The following is a 22,914-nucleotide window of genomic DNA, read 5'->3' as shown; positions in this document are numbered from 1 at the left end:
GACATAAAAAGGGGGAATGTATGGTGCTATCTATACCCTAAATTATTTGACACAAGGATTATTAGAAGGATTATATAAATTTAAAGATATGAGGACTTGAAGATTTTATCTATTTAAGGATTGGGACCACAGACCTGAACTGAGACTGATTGTTTCTCCTGTTTGTGGGTTCTAAAGTTCTCAAGTTGAAATGTTTCCTGTTTGGAGAGTTATGTTGTAGGTTTGTAACTTCCAAGTAATAAGCCTGCGGCATTCCATTTTGAGAACTTGTATCATTGGTAATCCCGCCTGACAGCTCCTGGGAATTAATGTTACAACTTCAATCATTTATGGAAGGCATCACTTGTTGGGAGAGGCTAGGCACGTTAAATTGGGTGAAATCATTGGTGTCATCATGGTGCCTTGTGAAGCCTGACCTAGAACAGAGGCTAGACAGAGTTAAAGAATAAAGTAGGTATTTATTAGAAGGCCTCAATGGATACACCTTGGGTAGCACAAGAGCCCAGCCAGGGCTACACCCAAGATGAACACAAAATGGTCACAAAATGGATGACCAGTCATGAGGTCTCTCACTTTTATAAGTTCTGGTCCATTAGGATATTGGAGGTAATTGTCCAATTATAGCTTTTGGTTATGAAGTCCCAGCCTTCTTGTTTTTCTCTCCTCACTTCAATATTGTTTATGCTCTTGGGCCTGAAACTTGGATCAGTTGTCCTTGGTCCCAAGCTAGGAAAGGAATTTTTTTGTGCAGCTACTCTGTGAAGACAGTTTATCATCCCTTAATTTGAAGCTCAGAACTACACACTAAAGCAGTAAATATAAAAGTAAAACTATAAAAGCTAAAGCCTAAGGCATCAATCAAGCTGTCTTGTCATCCTGTCTGCAAGGCACCTGCAGAGAGATGACAAAGAACACTTTGCATTTTTTAAAAAAGAAAGGGGAAGTCTAACAGCTATAGCTGGTCTATAGCTGCCCAGATAATTTGGCATAACAGACACTAACTCGACCAGCTTGGCTTATCAGAGAGTAACGAATTAAACAAGCCCCTGGACACAGTACTGATAGGTCAGATTTAGTTCAGACTGGGGACCTCAAGTGAATGGAATGCATCCATATGATTGGCCAGTGGAAATTTGAAGCCCCTATAAAAGGTGACCAACAATAAAATCTGGCTGTTGCTGCATGATCTCAGTGTGCTCTTGCCACATTCCTATCTCCATCATCAGAGACAAATATTAATGTAATTGAAATACCAGTCATTTTTGCAAGCTGAGATTAATTTTCATACCTCCAGATCTCACCTCAAAGTTTGGCCTCTTGTGTAAGCTCTGGATCTAAGATCCTTTTGCAGCCAACAGAGAAAGACAGGCATACCCGGGTGTCAACCCATCCTTCTGAAGAAAGGCACTTCAAAGAGTGACCCTATATCTAGTCCTTAGTCTGGATAAGTTCAAAAGAAAAGAATTTCAGCTTTCATGTTTAAGTTGACAAAAGTCATCTATGTCTCTGCCTACACTGCAAATGCGATGGTGTCGGTCAGTACGTTAGTAAGAGTTCAGGGCCATGGCTAAGATGTTCCCTGTGTGACTGAGTGTAAGAGAACAGTTTTATTTTCATCATGCTGCTGACAGAATGGTAATGTACACAGGCCTTTGAAGCAGTGCAGTTTAAGGTCCCATATCTACAAGAAGGAAACTACAAATACTGACAAATGCTATAGCCTCTGGAAACCTCTGACACCTCTAGGAAAGTCCTGAATTCCTCCATTCATGCTGGGTTTAACTGAGAATGAGTTAGTTTTTTTCCATAGCAGCTGGCACAGTGTTTGTTTTAGATTTAGTATTAGAATAATGTTGATAATATATTGATGTTTTAGTTGTTACTAAATTGTGTTTTACTCTAAATCAAGGACTTTTTCCCAAGCTGTGCCAGTTAGCAGGGGTACAAGAAGCTGGGGGAAGCACATAGCAAGGAGAGCTGCCCCGGGTTTGCCAAAGGGATAATCCATACCATAGAATGTCATGTTTAGTAAATATACTATGGGCAGTTATCCAGAAGCTGCTGATTACTGCTTGGGGTCAGGCTAGGCGCTGGTCAGTGGGTGGTACGCAACTATGTTGTGCATCACTTGTTTCTCTGGAGTTTTATTCCTCTCTCTCCTTTTCTTTACTACTACTACTACTACTACTAGCAGCATCATAGCATTTTAATTTAATCATTAAATTGTTCTGATCTCAATCCATGAGGTTTACTTTGTTGTTCAGATTCTCCTCCCACTTAAGGTGAGGAAGACTGAGTGAACAACTGTGTGGAATTTGATGACTGGTGTTAAACCATGGCAAATGCCAAGAAAACCAAGTGCTCAAACCTGTTAAGAGTTGTGCAATTCAACCACATGGACACGGGCATTGTGTGAGTAAATTTTCATGATCCAGAGAAAAACTTAGTTCTGTAGCCCACCAAAGCTTCTGCTCTGTAAATCCATTATGTCAATGCTGACAGCCTCAGGGCTTTCATAACTGTAACTTTATCATCAGAATTGGACTGGGCAAAAGTCCACATTCCCTCACTTCCCATCTTCATCTGACATGCCTTCTGTGCTCCCTCTGCAGTACCTAAAACAGAGCTGTAATGGAACCCAGCTTCCCCACCCCGGGAGATGCAGGATTTCACTACATAGCCATTAAGCAGCTGCTTGTCCCCTTGCAGAGTAGGATTAAATAAGACATCTCTCACCATATTTGTACCACTGAGAAATTTCAATCCCACATGTAGCTGGTAATACGGAGAAAATCCAAAACATAACCATAGAATGCAGCTGAATGCTAGTGATATCAAACAAATCCATGTGAATGACCCTTGCAAATGTGTAATAAAATTAGTTATGAAAAATTAAATTGAAGTTTTACCAGAGCTACTTAGGTTTTTCATTTTATACTTTATATTACTTGTCATAAGGTTTGAAAAAGCAAAATTACTTCAACCCTTTGCTATTTAAAATGAGCACTGATTTTTTTTCTCTTCTGTGTTTTGAGAAGAGACAAAACCAATGCTAATGGTTTTATCCACGAGGTTGTAATGACACAGTTGAAAAGCGAGCTCTTCTCAGATTGCATCACAAAACGGTGTCATTCCTTTCTTGAAAACAAAGCAGAGGAGATATTGTTATAGTTTCACCTCCACCTGTCGCTGTATTACTCATGGACAAGCTAGAAGCTTCTGCCAAGGTCTCTTCTAGTCCTTCTAGTGGTTCTGTTTTGCATGTGTACTCTGAAGTTCCTATTGCTGGTGTGGAATATTTATACTTGATGTTTTAGACATGTCTTAACATATAAATTACCTGATTAGAAGTCAGTGGTGTTCCAGCTACCTTTCAAAGGGATTGCTGCCAGCCACATTTAACCCCACTGGGCTGAGATTAACTAGCAAACCTAAACTTCAAGCTGTATTTTTGCATCTATTTGCTTGACTACCCATTTCACTGGCGAAAACAGTAAGTTGGGTTTTGTTTTCTCTAAAGGAACAAGATTTAGGAATTAGGTACAGCCTATCTGTCTTAGCTCCCCCAATAAATTTTGAAATGTTGGTCAGCTTTAATAAAATTTACTTAGCGGAATATGTCTCAACATACTACATTTCTGTGCATCCTGTGAAGGAAAGGCAGTTGAGCAGTAGTGATGAAAAGGCTCAAAAATGAGTTCAGCTCTCCTTAGGGATTGGCACACAGCAGCTTGGTCTCAAGAAGCCTTCAGAAAATAGTTTTTCTAGTCATTTTATACCTCTGGTACTCCTACCTACCCTGCTTTCCCAGTATCTGAGGCATTCACAGTTCAGCTCAAGATAGGAAAATGATACTGCTACTAATTTAGTAGATGGGGAATTGGGCACAATATAATTAAAATTCAGACTTTCACAGGCATTTACGCATGTCTCAATTTAAATCTGATGGCTTGGATTTACAGTAATTTGCCCAAGGTCATACAAGAAGCATGCAATAGGCCTGGGAAATTGCATCCAAGCTTGCACTTTGCTTTTTGGACCATACTTCCTAAACGGGATGTAGTAATTTCAGAATTGCACCTTCCCAGCTGCCTCTTTGGTGGATACCAGTCTGCTGTGAAAAAACACATCCTTTGGTCTCATGGCATAAGCATCAAAGCTAGCTACTCTTCTAGATCTTTCTCTCTCTCAGGTGCACTGGCACAGTGCAGATGCTGTATGTCTCCCCTTCAGAGCTGTGGGATCACAAAGCACAAAGACCACCTGAGCACACAGCTCCTTCCAAGTGTAGCAAAAATTTTACTGTTAAAGGGGGAATACTATCTAAAAGGAAGGCATGTCTAATTAGCTAAAGAATTTTTCAACACAACAGCAAGCTACTGATCATTAGAAAAATTAAAATGTCTTGAAGTTTGTTTAATTCCACCTGGTCTCATCCCACTCTGACTTGGTTAAATACCTGTAGATAATTTCTTCTGGATTTACACATTTCATCTTTTTCCAATAGCATTGCTTAGCTCTGCAGCTTCAACGTTGGATACAAATAAGAATTTTCTGATCTATAAAAACAAAGAAGACAATGAACATTAGAATGATCACTATGAAGAACGAATACCAGTTCCTGATGCCCCATGGAGTTCACAGTTTGATGATAGACCTATTTCCAGTCTATTACACTAAGAATTTCACAGTTTTGAGAACTCTGGAGAAAGCTAGATGAACAACTCACTCACCCTACATCCAGTGCTATTTCTACAAAAATCAGAATTTCTTATTTCAAGCACTTATTTTTCCAAATGACAGAGTCCACAGCACAAGTAAGGCACATTCTGGAACAAGCTGATATATCTGTTCTGGTATAAAGAAGCATACTTGCTCACCTTAGCTAACACCTACTAAGTAGAACAGAAAATATCTGAAGATTTTGATTTCCTCACTGAAAATTTTAGGCACAGAATGACAATTTCAGGAAGTAGATCACTGCCTCACAAAGTATGGAGCTTGAAAATATACTTAGCATAGGAATAAAATAACAAACCAATTGAAGACTGAGTTACAAGTGTGTGTTAGAAATTGTTACTAATGGAGGAACAAGAAATAAAATGTTTGTAAATGGGAATGCTTGGAATCCCTTGTCTTGGATTCCCTGACTCCAGCTGGCTGACAAATTTAACCACTGAGTGCTGTTCTGTCACCAGTGAACACTTGTTCCCATTATGCTGTCCTAAAGAAAAGTGCTGAGTAGAAGAGGATAAGTAGTTTTTCTATCAACACAACACTGACAAATATCAGTACAAAAAACACAGGATAAACAATATTTTCATTTCAAATTTGAAAAAAAATGTAGTAGAAAAATTTGAGGGCTGTGTTTTCAAGAAGATTCAAAACTAGCAACTAGCAGCTCAAAAAAAGGGCACTCTCTACTCTGTGCCCTGAAATCCTGCACACTGGTCAGCGTTTGTCTTTCTAATCACTTGTGAAATTCTGGGCTGACATGAAAAAATCCATCCAAAGATCTTAAGAGTGCAGAGATTAATAGTGTATTGTCAGAGATTGTACTTAGTGAGCACAAGCTATAAAATAGACAAAGGGGAAGACACATTCCCTAAGGTCCCAAACTTGGTGAATATTCTTGCATTACTTAACATCTTCTGGCATTTAAAGAGAAAAATATTACTAATTACTGCTCACAGTACCCATGAGTCAGCATTAAGCTGCATATAGCATTTGCAGCAAAAACCAATGGCCACGCAAAATTCTTCTCGCTTTAAACTCAAAACAATCCAAACACAAGGACATTTTGAGTGAATCAAAATCTTTATGATATATCAAAGCACATGAAACTAATATTGTTATGTGAAACCATGCAGAAACGAGTTTTGCTTTGTGTGAACCCCAGTACCAGAAGAGAGTTAGGAAAGGTGTATAACGTATTTATCAGATATTAACCAGAAGAGGATGCTAGCAGAAGCTACTGTGAAATGTGAGTTTCATACTAGTTTAGTTAAAATACTTAAGATCTTCAAATAATGAAGGTTATTAAGAATTGCACAAACAAAAAACATTCTTATTACCTCCACTGAGAGACTGCACACACACACACGTTGGTGGCAGATGTGTGGAATGTCTTTGGCTGCTTTTTGGCCCTTTCTGATTCTAATTAATGGAGGGACTGGCAGATATGAAGTGTTTTATACAAATGCTTCACAAGAGAGGTTTATAAATCTCCATGAGAAGTCAGTCCAACTAATATTTTCACTTAGCAGCCTGTATTTCTTCAGAACAAAGCCTAAAAGTGGAAGAAAAATGTTCTCTTTAAACCCTGAATCACCAGGGGGAAAGGATCCTTTTTGGTTTGCAGTGAAATTTTACTTTTTTCAGGGAAAGTAATACAGACCCACAGATCCCCTCACCCAAGGTTCTATTCCACCAAACGGTTGGTTGGACCTGGGTTCCATGAGCCATCCTCCTCTTTTTCAGGCTGCACAAAATGTAGGAAGTCACTGGGGAGGTAACTTGTTCATGTCTCAGCTGGTAAATCTTGAGGCAGGTGGAGGACAGATTGGAATAGATCGAAGGAACCTTCACAATAATGGTGCCTGCCTTGCTGACAACAAGCACTAGGCTGGTGAGGCAACAGGGGTGTGAGGCCAGGGACAAGGCCAGCGGCACACAGCTGGCCACTCTCCCCCAGCCCCCACCTTCCAGGACAACGAGGATGACTGGGGGACTGGAGCATCTTTTTTATGAGGAAAGGCTGGAGGGGCTGGGCCTGCTCAGCCTCAAGAAGAGATGAGTGAGAGAGGACCTCATCGATGTCCATCAGTATCTGGAGGGAGGGGGTCACAGGATGAAGCCAGGTAACAAGCAGTAGGACAAGTGACAACGGGCAGAAACTGATGCACCGGAAGTTCCACCTGAACATGAGGAAGACCTTCTTTGCTGTCTGGTGACCACACGCTGGTATAAGTAGCCCAGAGAGACTGCAGTCTCCCTCACTGGAGATATTTCAGAACTGCCTGGATGCAATCCTGTGCTTGTGCTCCAGGATGACCCTTCTTGAGCATGGAGGTTGGACCAGCTGTCCCACTGTGGTCCCTTCCAACCTGACCCATTTGTGATTCTGCAAGAAAGAGGCCGCAGGAAGAGCTGCTCCTGGTCAGAGGCCCCTCTGCACAATCGCCAGCAGCAGCCCTGCGGGACCGAGCCCTGTGGCAAGGACAGCCCTCAGTGGCAGCCACGGCGGCCGCTGTATCCCAGCCGTGGGCGGGGGTGGGGCGGGATCGGCGCCCCCCGGCCCAGACGCTCCATAAAGGAGGAGGGCCGGGCCGGCTCGGCGGGAGGGGGTGCGCTAAAGGAAGAGCCGACACGAGTGGCAGGGAGGCGGCGCGGAGGGAGGGCAGCCCGGCTGCGGGAAGCGAGGCTCCGCGCTGGGACTGGTTCCTTCGCAGCCATTTTCCGTCCAACCAAACAGCCGATTTGCGGAGGGAGCCAACCAGGGCCGCACTGGAGGTTTGTGCCTGGCTCCGGCCAATGATTGGTAACCGGTTGCACTGCAGGCTCGAATGAAATGTCCGTCTCCCTCCCCGGGCCCCGGCGCTGCCGCCGCGCCGTCGCCACGGGTACCAGGAAGTGCGGGGCTGCCGCCCCGGGACCCGCACCGGCCGCGCGTCACTTTAAGCGGCCGGAGCCGCGGGGGCCGCGCGGCTGGGGAGCCGAGCGGGGTGGGCGGGAGGGCAGGGAGGGGGGAGTGTCGGCAGGGGCGGCGGGGCGGCTGCCCCCGCCACTATCCCGCTCTCTCCGTTCCGGCTCCATTTTGCGGCCTAGACAGGGGTGGGGGCAGCAGGCGGAGCTGCTCCGCGGCCGGCCGGCACCTCTCACCGCCGGCTGAGAGGCGGCGAGCACTCGAGGGGCACACGGCCTCCCGCCATCCCTCTATCTCCGCGCCGGCCACACTCGCTGTGCCCCGGGGCCGCAGCTTTGTGGCGGCCGCGCCGGGCTGAGGGGGCTCGGCGTTCTTTTGTGTCCGCCCACCGAGCCCCCTCCCTTCGCCGCGGGAGCGAGGGGCCGTGACCCCCCCCACCACGCCCACGGTCCCTAGCCGGGCTGGTAGCCGGGTAGCGGCGCCACAGCAGCCCCGTCTCTCCTCCCGGTATCCCCTGCGCCGTTGTCGGGACCGAAATTTCCTGGAAGGTTTGGCGGTATTTTGCAGGGATGAGGAGCGTAGGGTGAGGCCCCGGGGTGTCGTGCCAGTACCCGGCTGGCAGTGCGGGCGGGAATGCGAGGCCTTGGTGGGCTGCACAGGGGCCCGGCAGAGGCTCTCGGCCGCCCCCGGGCAGGTGCGGGCAGCGCGGAAATCACAGCCAGGGTGACCAGCAATAAAGCTGCTGATCTTAACTGAGGACTCGTCGTCTTGTGCCATTTGTAAACAAGGGGTCACGATACCTCTGGAACAGATGTGAGCTGGGTGCCGGGAAGTCTCAGAGGTTGTTGGTGTAAGTAGGAAGGTGTCCCCCCGTGCCTCAGCGCTAACTGCGTTTGCATCATTGAAGGGCATGAAATCAGGAAATGGGATCGATCGGCTCGCAGTGGCACAGAGACAGCTGGGTGGCTGCCTGGGTGACTGTCCTGTGACGCACATGACAGATGGGAGAGAGACGGGACCCTGCCATTATCAATGTCTGATCAGCTTTTCGATGTGTGGGAGGTGTTCTTGGGCAGACCTGTGTGTGTTAGCCACTGTGCTGCCTCCAGAAATTATGAGTTGGTGATCCTGAAGAGTACTATCGAGGTTATTGATAGCAATCTTATAGACAACCCTATTGGAAAACCACAAAAATTCATGTGTTCTGGTAATGTTTTTGTGGCTATGGTATATATTCTGCATACATCAGCAGTAGAAAATCAACTTAAGCTTTACCAATTTGTTTGAGGCTTAACCAAAAAGATTTGTTCTGAAAAGAGCTGTCAGGTAAAAGCTACCTAGTGTGCTTGGGTTGCTTTTGGGATGGCAAAATTAATGAAAACAATGATCTGAACATCTTTAGGCAATGAAGAACACAGAAATCTGTATTTCAGCGCATTCATCGACTCTATTACATGTAATAAGCTTTACTTGGCGTCTTGGTAAATGGCAGTTATTGTCAATGAAAGAAAAAAATTCAGCATTCTCAAAAGAACCTCTGGCAAAATGGTCAGAAAAAGGAAAATGGCAAGCGCCGCTTTGGGCAGTATTCAGAGTCTGGCTTTAATTGGCTCACAGGAATGGAGAAATGGTGTCTATATATAATCATTAGCATACTGTTCCTAAACAGTAAGCTAGTGGTTGCTTTTTTTTTTCTTTTCATATGTGGCCTGTGGCATGACAGTTGCAATGTAAAGGCAAGATCCATCTGCAGTCCTCTAGGACACCCAAGATGGCTCAGTCTGAACCTTTCTGAGGCCTGTGTGAGTTGCTTTTGCGTTATGCTTTGAGTAGGTGGTTATACATGGTCTTGGCTGCTGGTATTTACAACTATGGCATTTTATTGGGAGAAGTTAGGAGCACTGGGTGTTACTCTTTAGACTTCAGAATTTGACAGTCACAGCAGTTCAAAGCTTAACTCTTATTTGTGTTAATAATTAGATGAAGGGAATCAATGTTCAGAAATTGAATGAAAAATAATGTTTAATATAATGTCAAGATATGAAACATTAAACGCTGAAACTTTGAAAGTCTGGTACCTTGTTTTGTCAACCTTTAAAAAAGGTTTGCAAGGTTCTTCCTTTAGTGCTTTCAAATATAAATCTAATCTTGCTCAACCTTTAAAATTTTGCTTAGAAGGAAACTTGACTTAGTACAGAGTTTTGCAGTAGTACAGTGTTTTGAAGAAACTTAGTATTTGGAAATTGATGTTTTAGTGGCAGGGTGCTAGTAAAAAGAGCAAAATATGGCTATATATAAGCATACTAAACAATATGGGTAAATAACATTGGTAGAATAAAAGCAAGTAACAGCAAACTCAACAGCTTTGGCCAAAAATAGTCTGGTTTGAAGCTAGTTCAGTCTGGTCTGAACTAGTTTTGTAAAACCCTTACTTGCCCTGTTGCTTTAGAGGAAAAAAGCTGCTTGGTGTACTTGAATTACTACCCCAACAAAGGAAAAATAACCTACTTAAAAATGTTACCTGACTTCTAAAAGGAAAAAGACAGGATTTATGGATTGCTGCTTTAATAAACAGATAAGCTTAGTTTTTTACAAAAAATACTTTAAAAGTACCAAAAACTTACTACTGAAAGATAATATGGGGTTTTCGGTCAGGTTGCTGAAGGAGAGAGGTGCAGTGTGTTCAGCGCTGCTTTCCTTTTCCAGCTTCTGCAAAAGCAATTAAACTGCCTCCATTCCTCTGCTAATCTTGTTTATTTTCTCCTCTAGCTTCTCACTTTTACTGCCAAAAAAGAGAAAGTGTGGAAACTCTATTTCTCCTGCTTGCTCTGTATCACTGACCTTCTCCTTCTTGATGTGAAAATGCTTGAGGTTTTAGTCCAGCCATATATATTGGAGCTAACCATGCTTGTGGATACTAGCCAGCCTGGGAAGGAGCTACCAGCTGCTCTAGCAGAGCTGGATCCACGTGAAGGGGGCCTGTGGTCAGTGGCACTGGGGCTTGTAAAAGAAGACAAAGTTGATAGACTGTTATGTGTAGTGGGAAGGTGTAACGGTGGCAATGCCCTCTTTGGATTTCATAAGAAAAAGTTTCCTCCCCATGGGCCAGGGTAAGGTACATTCAAGATAGTAATGAGCCTTGGTGACACTGTCTGGTCCTCTTAGCATCAGTCTGCTTTTCTCAGTGTTATTCTGCTGTGGGGGAAAGCACTGAATATAAGGGATTAGAGAAGTCTGAGGTGGAGAGAGAGTGCAGCATCTGGTTTTGTTCTAGCTATGAGCGAAGGCATTTAGAATTATATTTTTGTGTGTCTGCTGGAACAATGTCCCGTGAATGCATTCAACAGTTGGTATTTTGTATATACCTGCAGGTGAGAATTCAGTGGGAAATTAGGATCTCCAGAAGTCACTGAAAAATAGAAGGAAATTAAAGGTATTTTTAATGGAAATATCTTTCCATTAAAGAAAAGGGTGCAGAAAGTTCAAATAAAACTTTGTGTCTTTGCTGTTATGTATTGATTCACAGCTTTACATCTCTTATGAAAAGATGTGGCAAAATTAATGATGTGGTTACTACCTACAGCTTTAGTTATTGTTTCTGTCCTGCTGCTTTGGCAGACATGACTGCATGGAATGTGTACCAAGTGCTTCAGTTCATTGCATATCATTTTCTACTGCCCCTCTCATAGGGTAGCAATTTTGGGAGATAGGGTAAATAAATGCCATGTGAAATACTTAAATCACAAGAGGCCTTTGATTTCCCTTCAAGAGGGCAGTTTGTAAGTCATTGCCAGATAACTTCCTCATTCTGAAAACAAAAATCATGTGTCTTCAAATTTTTTTTCTTCTTTATTTTTCCTTTTTATACTGATCTAAGCTTTAGTCCCTTCTCAGTGCTAGCAGGCTTGGGCATGTATTCTTCTTTAGTTATAATTTAGCTGAGCCACTGATATTGACTGTGCTCTTTAGGGACCTTATAAGATTAAACAGGATGTAAGATTTACTTTGAGATACTGAAGTTTTATTAGTGTAGTATAGACATATTATAGGAACAGTCTGAGTTGTGGGCAACTGACAGGAGCAAATTTTTTTAAGCATCCCCAAGAATATTTATACCAAATGTCAGTGTAAACCTGTGTGTTCATTCATGTGCATCTTATCACTGAACCTTCTTTGATGCTCTTGAAATGTTTCTCTTATAACATATTTCATTGGTTAATTTCCATGCATCAAGTAGTTTGTATATCCCTGTAATATTATTTTATTATTAGAGAGAGAAAAACCAAACAGAAAACCACTAACAGAAAGTATTGTGTTGCTCTGTATTCAGATTTTTCTTTTGCAGTGTAGTGCTGAATGTTTATGTCCTGTACTTGTTTACTCTCACTGGTTGTTGATAAAATCAGATAGTGGCATGGTCATTTTAGAGACTGACATGTCACTTCTGATGTGCTTAGCTCTCAGTCTTTATTCAGTCCATGTGTATGCATGGAGGAGCTTCAGTGTCTTCCTAGCACTGGAAACTGAGGATAATGTACAACCTGTATTAATTGCTTCCAGCAAGTTATGCACTGCACTTGCTGCTGGAGAACTGAGCTCTTGGAAGCCCTCCCTTGTGCAATTTGGCAGCCACACAGGGGTAGGAAATGCTCTTGTATTAAAAAGCACTGCAATGTTTGCATGCTGAAACTGCCATGCAAATGTGATATATAATCTGCAAATGGCTACTTCTCCTTAAAGCAAGTTGTAACAACCCAACAGTCTAAAGCTAAATCTGAGAGGAAAGTTCTTGCCTACCTGAACCTTTTAGGATTACATCTCCTAGGATTTTGCCTGTTCTAGCATCTGCTTCCATCTAAAGTAGTAGATCTTCCTACTAAATGGGCCAATATAAGAACTGTTGGCCTTTTTAGTCTCCTAGTGACGGCAGTTAGTGTAGGCGAGGTGTTGTTTCTATTCTATATTGGACAGCTGCGTTTTCCAGAGCAACTTCATGGACACAGAATTTAGTTTGTGTCGTGGCTTTGGAGGTGTTTTATTGGTTGTTTGGGGGTTTTGTTTGTTTGTTTGTTTAAAGGAGGGGGGATTAATTAGCAACAGTGTAGTAAGAAGGGTGTTTTCTCATTCTTTGAACATTGTTGTATGTATAAGAACTTGTGCTGAGCTTGACAATCAGATAATGTGGGGATTGACTGGAGTTTTGAACATCTGAAATGAAAACTTAATGTGTGAGCATATAACTGTTTGTTATGAGATGTCTAGGATAGCAGTGGCCACATTTTCCTGCAAGGTCATGTTTGTCATCCATTGGGCTCAAAGAAATACTAGTAGGGTGACTTGGATGGCATATTAATTACAGTTGCTATATTCAGATGCCTGGATCTAGATCTGAATTGAATGACAACTCTGGCTGAACTTCTTGCATCAACTTACTTGGATTGAAGTAGTGTGCTGAGATCTCCTCCCTCCCTCACAGTGTGGTCAGCTGGGCTGTGGAGGAGGCTTGTGGGGCAGCTGGGCCAGCTCTGTCTGTGGTGACCTTCAAGGTGTGGCTGGAGAAAACCCTGAGTGCTCTGCTCTGAGCTTGGAGCTGACCCTGCTTTTGGCAGGGACTGGAGTAGAGACCTACCATGGCCCCTTTCAACATGAATTATCCTGTGGGACTGGATCAGAACCTGGTTATGCTGAGCACTATGCAGAAGGGTGTTAGGGCTAGCCCTAATCTTCTGTCCCAAGGTTGTCCTGGCAGCTAAAAATCTTTCTTCAAGTAAAATCAACAGAAGTAATTTCAGTTGATGTTAAGCTGTCAGTGCCTCTTTTCTTTATCTGAGTCAGATCTGTCTTTTTCTGTTGCATGCCTTTTCCTGTCAATATTGCTAATCACTATTTTAGATTCATAGTGCTGATAAATGTCCACACAAATTCCCACTAATGGTGAAATAATACATTCGGTAAGTAGATCTGGAAATATGCACACAGAAAAGAATAGAAGCAAAGGTATTACCTTGAGGATGCATTAGTCTAATATGACCAAAATGTCTGTAGATGCAGCACAGATTTGAAAGAGATTCAAGCAGGAATTGCCTTTTGAAAGCAAGCTGGGCTAATGAAAGCAAGATGATTTCTTAGTGTTTCTGGGTCTTGGTAATAAAGATTCAAACAGAGTAGCCTGCAGGAGAGGTGAGCAGAAACCAGTTAGTTATCACATCTGGGCAGAAATTTGAAGAATATTGCAACCCTGGAGGAAGGAAATAATTTAAAAGAAGTGTTTCACAGAAGATTGAAAAAAGAGAGGGAAAGAAAGATCAAGGTATTTAAAATATCTTGTATTGGGGCTGGTAAAGATTGAGATCCTGAATTAAATTCCAGCAGGGATCAGAGAGCCGAAACTGAGAAGACGACTACCAGAAAACTCTAACTTAATTTTGGAGGTAGCTTTTGGGATTTACCAGACTACAATTTTAATTCTTTCAAAGTGCAGAAGGGAGAGAGAGAGAGAAAGGCACAATTCTCTTAATGGTGTGTGATGTCAGTTTTGGTGATCATGACATGCAGGATTGTGATATCCTTGCATTGTCATTACAGTCAGCTGAGTAAGCAAACTGCAGACCCTTTGGGAGATTGAAAAGCAAAGTTAAATCTCTCAACAAAGAATCTGCAAAATGTGGACAAAGTGAATTTATGTGAAGGTTGGCACATGGAAGGTTAATGCCTAAAATACTGCCCTTCCTTTGGGTAGAGCTACTGTGCAAGAAGTGAAGCTGGTTTACAAAAGCACAGCAAAAGGGACCTGAAATTCTTTATAGAAGTGTGTGTAATATTCTGTACAATGAAGAAGAGCTGGAATAGTCTTTTTCTCTTGAACAGCTTCTAAGGCTCCGTCCAGTTGTTGTTGGAATGCAAGCAGTGCTCGTGTTATTTGGTGCATCTGTGGCCAAATCTAACACTGAACATTTGCTTGAAGATTTCAAAGTGAAACTCAGTCCTATGGCCATAAGCAAAGTGCAGATTAGCAAGAGGTTAAATGCTTATATTTCTGGGTAGATGTAAAAACCCCACAATATTGCTTCTCCCTCTCTCTCTCCCTCCCTCCTTCTCTCCCTCTTCTTGGGTATGAGTTCTGTGAGTTCTGTGGTCTCACTGACAACAACCAAGTGATCCTTCAAAGACACCAAGGTACCCACACAGTGGGTGTGGGGTCAGTGAGTGAAGTCAGCTGGCCTCTGCCTCTCCAGCAACTGTGTGTGTAGCTTGTCAGTAAGAAAGAGGGAAGCACAGGCTCTTTTGGCTTCCCTTTTTCTCGTGGCATTTAAGTTAAATATTAAACTGTGACCGCCCCCATCTTTAAACCCTCATGAAAGGTCTTCTTGTTGGCCACCACATCAGAACCTTGAGAGAAGAGCACCAAAGGATGCCCAGAGAGTGAGGCAGGGCAGGACCAGGAAATGCTAAAATGTGACTCAGAAGGCACATAGGAGTAACAGGTGTCTCAGGGAGGATGAGGATGCAGAGCTGGTCCCATGGTCTGGCTAGAAGTTTGTCAGTGGGCTTGACAAACCAACACGGAGAGTAAAGGTGAGTGAAGGATACACTCTGTGTAGGAACTAATTGGTAAAGCATTTAATGAACAGAGGGCTGGTGTAGGTTTTGAGGGTTGTTGAGAGATACCTTGCACATTCTGGTCAAACTTTCACAGGAGCTATGTGCTACATAAACCAAATTATTCTGTCATAGCCTGTGCCTCTGGCTGAGTTTTTTTAAAAGCCTCACAAAACAGCTGAACTATTTCCATTGTCAGTAAAATTCATTAATGATAGGGGGGATGCTGTTTTCCAGTAGCAAAATATTTATGCTTTGTATAAAGTAATCTCATAGTTTGTGCTGGGTTTGAGTGATAGCTGCACTTGGTGATGTAACAATCGCACCTGAAAGGTTTCCTTCTTCTGGTTGTAGATGGATGGTGACAGCTCCACAACAGATGCTTCTCAGTTAGGAATTGCTGGAGATTACATTGGTGGCAGTCACTATGTCATACAGCCTCATGATGGTAAGAAGTGAGAGAGCAAATCCTACTATTTCTCTGCATATGTGTGTATACATAAATTTTCTTCCAGTTCTTGTATCATTCTCTGCTATCTTCTCTTAGGCTAAGAATTTGCCATTGTTTTTGTAATGCCTCACTGTATAAAGCATTTTCTGCAGTCTGAAGGGAGGAGTTGGATTTTTGATGTTGGTACAGAGACCTTGAGGGGATGACAAAAAAATTGATGTTATAGGAAGCAGTTTGTATTTTGACATGGCATTAATAATGGTTGTTGATCGGCAGCCATGTATACTTCTGTGCATAATGTGATAAAATGCTATCTTTATAAAGGTACCTTGATGTTGCATCTATTTTTAAAATTATTTCTATGATGTTAACATATTGTGATTTCAAAGGTCTTCATCCTTCAGTGTAAGATTTGAAACTGAATTATTCTCTGCTGTCTATCAAATATAATTTCTGTTAACTTTTCTTCATTTCATTAGACACAGAAGACAGCATGAATGATCATGAAGATACAAACGGTTCAAAAGAGAGTTTCAGAGAACAAGATATATATCTTCCAATTGCAAATGTGGCAAGGATAATGAAAAATGCCATACCCCAAACAGGAAAGGTAATACTATTTTCTGGTAAAGAAAGTGTGTTAATGAGTTTTATTCCTTCCTCTCAGTGAACTTGAGCTGATTAGAACAACATATTTTTCCAAATCATTCTGGTTTATTGAAGAAAAGCGTTATAAAAGGAAAGGGAAAAAAAAGCCCCAGGAGCAGGAGGTGATTGAGATCAAGCAAATTTTTCTTAGATGTCTGAAGGCTTTTAGTAACTGCTGTATTCAGATTGTCCAGAACTGTTCTCCATAGAGTATTCAAGAGCTTTCTTTTTCTAAGATGTGTTCTCTGAAATTGTCATAAAGGATCAGACTTGATGACAATCACTAAGAATATTTTCTGTGCAATTCTCTTGAGAGATTTAGTCTGCTTTCATTGAGGTGCATAAAATTTGGAATAAGTGAATAATTTTGGCTGAAATAGAAATCCAGTGCTCATCCTGAAGGAAAGAGAATGGTTAGCCTTCCATCACCCAAATATTCACATACCCAAATGCCAAAGTGACCTAAGAAGTCTGCTTTATATCATGGGGCAGGTAAGGCCAGATATTGAAAGCCTTATTTATTTCTTACTTCTAAGAATAGACTTTTTAATCCATTCTGCTGAGCTGGTGATTGTATAAATACCTCATCATTCTAGTGGTTTATCTTAAACCTTTGCACGGATCCTATGATATGCTGTTTCTCTGTTGTATTCCAATACAATTCCAGCCACAGTAACATTTCCTCCAGCTAAAACTGATCTCTTTGGAGATCCCTCTAAAAAGAAGCAAGACATAATTTACTCACATATGCTTGTAATTTCATAGTGTTCAGGGCTTTTTGGAGATCTGGATGTTACATTTATAACTTTGCTGTGAAAAACTGTACGCTAGTCCATATTGTTATAAATTTTTAGTGATCAAGATGAGATTTTTCTTGAGAATTTAGCATGTGGCATGTAGAGCTAGCTTGAAAAATCAGGATGGTTTTTGTAAAAAACTGCAAGGGAAGGTGCTGACTGATGACTTCTGAAAATCTTATCCTACATGTCTGAAAATATCAGAGGAGCTAGTGAAGAGTGCACACAGTTACTGCTTCAATTTTTGTCCGTTTGAAAACTGTAAGCAAATTTACTTCATTCTTGCCAGGGGCATATGATGCTTCATTTCTATTCTTATTTGGTAAATTTATACCAGGCTTGCTGCTAGGTGTATATTCTAGCCCTTGAATCTAGGCAGGGTAAAAATGCTTGTCAGTGCTGAATTTGTGGGAATGTAATGGACTGGGGTTGGAGCTACCAGGTCTCTTAAAAAGAAGAGGAAGTGGGCTGTGACATTGTAATGAACAGGTTTGAAGATACACAGGTAAGCAAAGCAAGAAGCATATGGGTATAAAAGCTTGTATAGACCTTGGGACTTCAGGAGATCCTGGCAGTTGGCTGTGCTGCTTGAAATAGTAAAACATGGGTAAAATCACATTGCAGCTGGTCTTACATAGAGGAGTGAGGACATCATCCAGTGGTGTGCTGTGCAGGTGTTGCCTAAATGTGTATTATCATTAGGTTTTAGGATGTTTCCTCTATTATCTGGTGTACTCTTTGGGGGGTTAGTGGTGAGTTTTTTAAAGTCTTGTGTCTTCATTAATGATTTTATGATACTTTTTTCCTTACTAGATTGCTAAGGATGCAAAGGAATGTGTACAAGAGTGTGTAAGTGAATTCATCAGCTTTATAACATCAGAAGCAAGTGAGAGGTGTCACCAAGAGAAAAGAAAGACAATCAATGGAGAGGATATTCTCTTTGCCATGTCTACCTTAGGGTTTGATAGCTATGTTGAACCTTTGAAGTTATACCTCCAAAAATTCAGAGAGGTTGGTATATATGGGTATTTGCTCATTTATTTAAACTGGTTGTGTTTATTGTTAGCTCTCTGTTGTTGTAACTGTATAATGGCTAGCTTGCACAGTATCTCACAGCTCTTGGTCAGGGAGTAATGTAATGTTTAAAAGCATTCCAGAGGATGTCAAGAGAAAAAGGAGGAAGTAAGCATTTTGATTAGACTTGCTGATTCAGAGTAGTTAAAGCTTTCAACTTAATAAATTCTCTAATATATTGGTGGTAGTAAATTGCTCTGCTCTTTAAAGTGCCTACTAAGAATGTTTAATTCGATCTTTGGGTTCAGTCAGTATGTACTGACTGCATCCTCTGAGGAACTGGCCTCATGTCTATTGTTTGTCTGGACTTCAGGTCTGCAAAAGAAAAAAAATATTTTTCTCATGGTAGTTTTCCATATGAATCATTATTCTATCTGCTTCAATGGGGTTTTTTAAATTATTATTTTAGCCTGTCCCTCAGTTTGTTTTTGATACATAGTACATGCTTAGATATGTGATCCAAACAGTTAATTTAATTTATCCCTTCTCTAGCAGAAAGTGACTTTCCTCCTTTCAGCAATTTAGACCTTTTCAAAAAAGGAAATTGCTTCTGCTTGGGTTTTTAGTTTTTTTTTTTTTCTGGTCTGCCTCCCTCTGTCTAAATTGGCAGAACAGTAGATAAGGATGTTTTTCTGAGTTTCTTTGTTTTGTAAACCTAAGATTTTTTTAGTTCAGACTTGCTAACCATATTTGTTTTGCTGACAGCACTTGAAGCTTCCCCTTCCCAGAAGGTCATTTGCTGGATAACTGAGTAAGAGGAGGTGTAATATAAAGTTGGAGTAGTGCTGTGTGCTGTCTTTTTCCAGTTCTGTGTAGCAGTTGCACATGCTGTGATAGGGCTGTATGTGCTTTTAAAAAGGCAAGTATTGCCTAACTAGTTCCAGTTCTTACTGAATAAGTCTGAAGTGGGTCTGTGATACTTTCATTCTTAATTGACCATTTAGCAGATTATAGATACTATGGTAGCAGAGTAGTTGGATTGGGTTTTAATTGCATGGATGGGTTAAATAGCTTTGCTCATCAGTTTTAAATCTCTATTCCAGCAAGGGTGTCTTCAGGGTGAAATACTTCAATTTTGTAACGGAGTATTTTGTCTGCAGCAAGCAGTTGCAGAGAATCTTTTTTTATGCCCACATTATTTTCCTAGACATTCTTATGTAATAGCATAGAGCATCAAACTTGTAAAACTGCATGCAGATGACTTAGGCCCTTGGCTTTCTGTGCTGATATCCTTTCTGGCTGTAGTCCTTGATGTGGGAGAAGAAATTCCACATCTTGGTTTTAAATGTCAGCTCTTTGTGGTGATGGTGGTTGTGTGTGGTTGGTGAGCAAATGTTGCACATTCATGGTAGGTGAGGTTCTGTGATTTCTTGTAAATTCTCCTTCTAGATTACCACAGATTTTGAACTTTCTGCAGAGAAGGTGAAAAGCTTTTCTTAGAAACACACAGTCCTAGTTTGCCAAGTTTTTGTTTCAGGAGTATGGTTAAGATGAAAAACACTCATGTAATATGCACATTCTCAAATCCCATAGAGCTTTACAGTTCTTGGGATTTCAAGCTCCAGCTATTGCACTGTGACTCTTCTGCAAGTTTCAAACCTTGGCTAGAGCTTCTGGGGCTTTGAAAAAATCTCAAACTTTTTTTCTGCTTTTTTTGTTCTCTCTCTTCTTAGGCAATGAAAGGAGAAAAGGGAATTGGGGGAACAGTTACAACTGCAGATGGTCTAAGTGAGGAGCTCACAGAAGAAGCATTTAGTGAGTAATACTTTTTAATTTATTATGTTATTACTACAGCTTTTATAAATACAGCACTTCTGTCAGGCATCAGCAAGTACTTGAGGAATATATCCTGGACTAATAATAGCTCATGTCAATTGTGGAAAATTTATAAATGCATATATTAGTGCTTGAATACGCTTAAACACAGGTTGTAATGAAAGGTGCAAACCTTTTTTTCCCCTTTTCCCCAGCAGCTACATATTTAGGCCCCATCCATTCTACTTGCAAGACTCTTGGAGGAAAAAATTAAAACGAACTCCTCTTGGTGACTTGAGGAGCTCATCTTTGAGAAATGAGGCAGAGAAGGAAATCATCTTTGTCTAATTCTAAAGAACTTCATATTTCTTACATTCAAAAGAATGCATAGATTGGCAGCTAGAAGGTGTAGAGTGAGGAGTATCATGTGCATGCAGTGTAGTTTTTCTTCCTTTTACTGTGGATTAAAGCCTGACAGTTTTTTGGGGTTTACACTGATATTGTTGGTGCTGATTCTTGCATGTAGTCTCCACCTTGGCTTTTAAATGTTACAGGCTGGCAATGATAGAACCTGATAGAAGAGGAATTAGGAAGCACAGCTCTAGTCCTACCTACTGACAAGATTTAGTTTTTTAAGTATGTGATAAAATCACTGGTAAACCACCAAACTAGCAAAAATTGAAAGCCTGAGGGCTAAAATGACCTATTCAGGATTGTAAATACAATTTGCTCTCAGTTTGACTTTGGCTGCATAAAACAATGCAGTCTTGCTGGGTCTCTTCTAGCCTGGAAGAGGAGCTTATAAAATTGTGTGGAAATTAAGAATCTAAATATTGCAAGGGTCCCTTCTAATATTTAGATTTAGATTCTTAATTTCCACACCTAGGAGCCTCAGAGTGCTCTATGAAAAAACTTTAGTTTGCTGTGACTTGAAAAGAGCAACTTTAGAAATGTCCTGGCAGGATTAAGGATGCAGAGGAGATGTTACAGTATTAAAGGAAAGTAAAAAAAATTATGTTAAATAACTGATCATGTCAAGTGCTGCAGGTTTTTCCCTCCACAGGGGCAGCTATAGCTCTGGCTGGAATGAATAATGATGTCACTGCAGCAGTAGCAGTGATAGCTGTGCTTCTGTAACATAGCCCTCAGCTCTTTGTGGTGGCCTCATGCCAGGGCTGGGTCTGGGACTCTCCATTAAGCTGTGTTGCATGTGGAACGTGCACATCGAAGGGCAGTAAATTTTGGACCTGCCAGAGCCACTCTCACTAATCTTAATGCATCTCTTAGCCTGCAACTGAAGCAATTGAAATTCAGCTTTCAAATGAAAACTGTTAGGATTATGATGTGCTTTCAGAATTTTGTACTGGTTATACATCTTTATATTTAGTAACTACATGAACAAAGCCTCATTATTTGTGTCCTAGGGGAAAATGTATTACAGTGACAACCTACAGCACAAGAGTTGTGCTGCTTTGCTTTCAAATACTGGTTGTAAAGCACTTACTCTGAGTGCGAGAGCTTAATGTTCATGTTTGCGAAGGTCTACCTTGGAGCATCACTCCCTGTGTTTTCTCTCAGTATCTCAAAGTACTTTTTACTCCTTTTGTTGGCCTCCTCTTTCCTCTGTGAAATCAGAGCTCTTCTGTGTTTCCTGAAGGATGTGCTGAAGTTGACCAGTACAATGTCAGGCTCTAGCAGTGCCTTTTATTTTTTGTCATTGCCTCTTCCTGTTCCTCTCTTCTGCCTTCCATGGAGCTTCTGTATTATGGAGTCCCTGACAGATCCCAATTTATAAAGCAGCACAATGATTTAATTGAGTTCCTCCCCCATGGCTATGCTCAAGTGCTAACTTTGAATTTAAACAAAGCCAACTGAATTCTTCAGGCTTGTTGGGATACTGAACACTGTAGGTGGCCTTTTCAGTGGGTCAGGGTGGTGAGCTCCACTCCATTTGCCTGTGTGCAGGTTTGGACATTCTGCTTACTCTCAGAGCAAAATCAAGGTGGATTTTATGTGTTTCTTCTGAATGGGAATAAACTTGTTCACCTGTAACACTTGGTAACAAGTGTGAATATACCAGTGTAGGATGGTAACTCAGAGTCCTGGAATGGGCCACAATTATTTAATGGTGACAGACACATCAAACAAGGCTCTGTATATCAAGTATTCCTGCCTAATGTTTTTAAAATCCTCTATCTTTCAGCCAACCAGTTGCCAGCAGGCTTAATAACCACAGATGGCCAACAGCAGAATGTTATGGTCTACACAACATCATATCAACAGGTATGATCCTGTATATTGTCCCCTACTCTCCCTTCTGCTGCTAAAATCCAAACCCTCATGCAGCTGCTCTGTTCTGAAAGTTGAGAATTAATTTTATTTAGTCCTTTTGTGGTGGCTGTCATGCCATTCCACACTGAGAATTCATGGCTGCTTGCTGTGAACTGCTCTGCAGCTTCAGAAAACGTGTAGCGGAATGTAAGCTTGCATTTTCTTTCTCTAGATCTCTGGTGTTCAACAAATTCAGTTCTCATGATTTTGAAGAAAATTTTCCATCTGGGAACATGAAACGGAAAACCTGTGCAACTCTAATGAAGAGGCAGTTTTAATGACTGGTGAAGAGATTTATCTCTTTGTATATTAAATAGCTGTAATGTAGCTACCAGAAGCTTGACTAATTGAGGTGTGAGTTCTGACTCAAATCTTTTTCATGATGATTTTAAAGAAATAATTGGATTTTAAAGGTATTAAAGTATTTTTGTTTTGTACAAAAGTTTGTTGCTCTGTATAACTCCTGTATGCATTGTATATTGCAATTTATTACTGTCAGAGATTTGTAGACAGTTTCTTATTTTCATATTGAATCATGTTACTTTTGTAATTCAGGTAAACAGCTGGGTTAATTCATGCTTACCCTTTGAATAAAATTGTAAGGGTAAAGTTCA

General features: G+C 41.3%; 1 protein-coding gene across 3 annotated transcripts; it reads left to right on the top strand.

The window, feature by feature from the left end:
* Positions 1-7,378: 7,378 nt before the first annotated feature.
* On the top strand, positions 7,379-22,914 carry NFYB (nuclear transcription factor Y subunit beta). 3 transcript variants are annotated; one of them, XM_059846205.1, is made up of 8 exons: positions 7,388-7,512; positions 15,007-15,220; positions 15,599-15,692; positions 16,175-16,305; positions 17,954-18,151; positions 19,888-19,969; positions 22,173-22,252; positions 22,473-22,914. In XM_059846205.1, exons 3-8 carry the CDS (start codon positions 15,599-15,601, stop codon positions 22,503-22,505), a joined length of 618 nt encoding a protein of 205 aa, XP_059702188.1. In that variant the 5' UTR covers positions 7,388-7,512; positions 15,007-15,220; the 3' UTR covers positions 22,506-22,914. The 3 variants fall into 3 exon arrangements, with proteins under 3 accessions (XP_059702191.1, XP_059702188.1, XP_059702190.1); XM_059846208.1 differs by lacking the exon at positions 15,007-15,220 and having other exon boundaries at positions 7,379-7,512; XM_059846207.1 differs by lacking the exons at positions 7,388-7,512; positions 15,007-15,220 and adding an exon at positions 8,097-8,228.

The sequence above is a fragment of the Haemorhous mexicanus genome, chromosome 5 (genome assembly GCF_027477595.1).
Source record: "Haemorhous mexicanus isolate bHaeMex1 chromosome 5, bHaeMex1.pri, whole genome shotgun sequence".
Lineage (NCBI taxonomy): Eukaryota > Metazoa > Chordata > Aves > Passeriformes > Fringillidae > Haemorhous > Haemorhous mexicanus.
This window is presented reverse-complemented; position numbering and strand designations above follow the sequence as displayed.

What these genes read in the sequence shown, in the direction of transcription:
- NFYB (XM_059846208.1), top strand. Translation starts at nt 15,599, where the DNA reads ATGGATGGTGACAGCTCCACAACAGATGCTTCTCAGTTAGGAATTGCT. An exon ending in TGTCATACAGCCTCATGATG is followed by an intron (nt 15,693 to 16,174) that starts GTAAGAAGTGAG and finishes TCATTTCATTAG; the next exon opens with ACACAGAAGACAGCATGAAT. An exon ending in CCATACCCCAAACAGGAAAG is followed by an intron (nt 16,306 to 17,953) that starts GTAATACTATTT and finishes TTTCCTTACTAG; the next exon opens with ATTGCTAAGGATGCAAAGGA.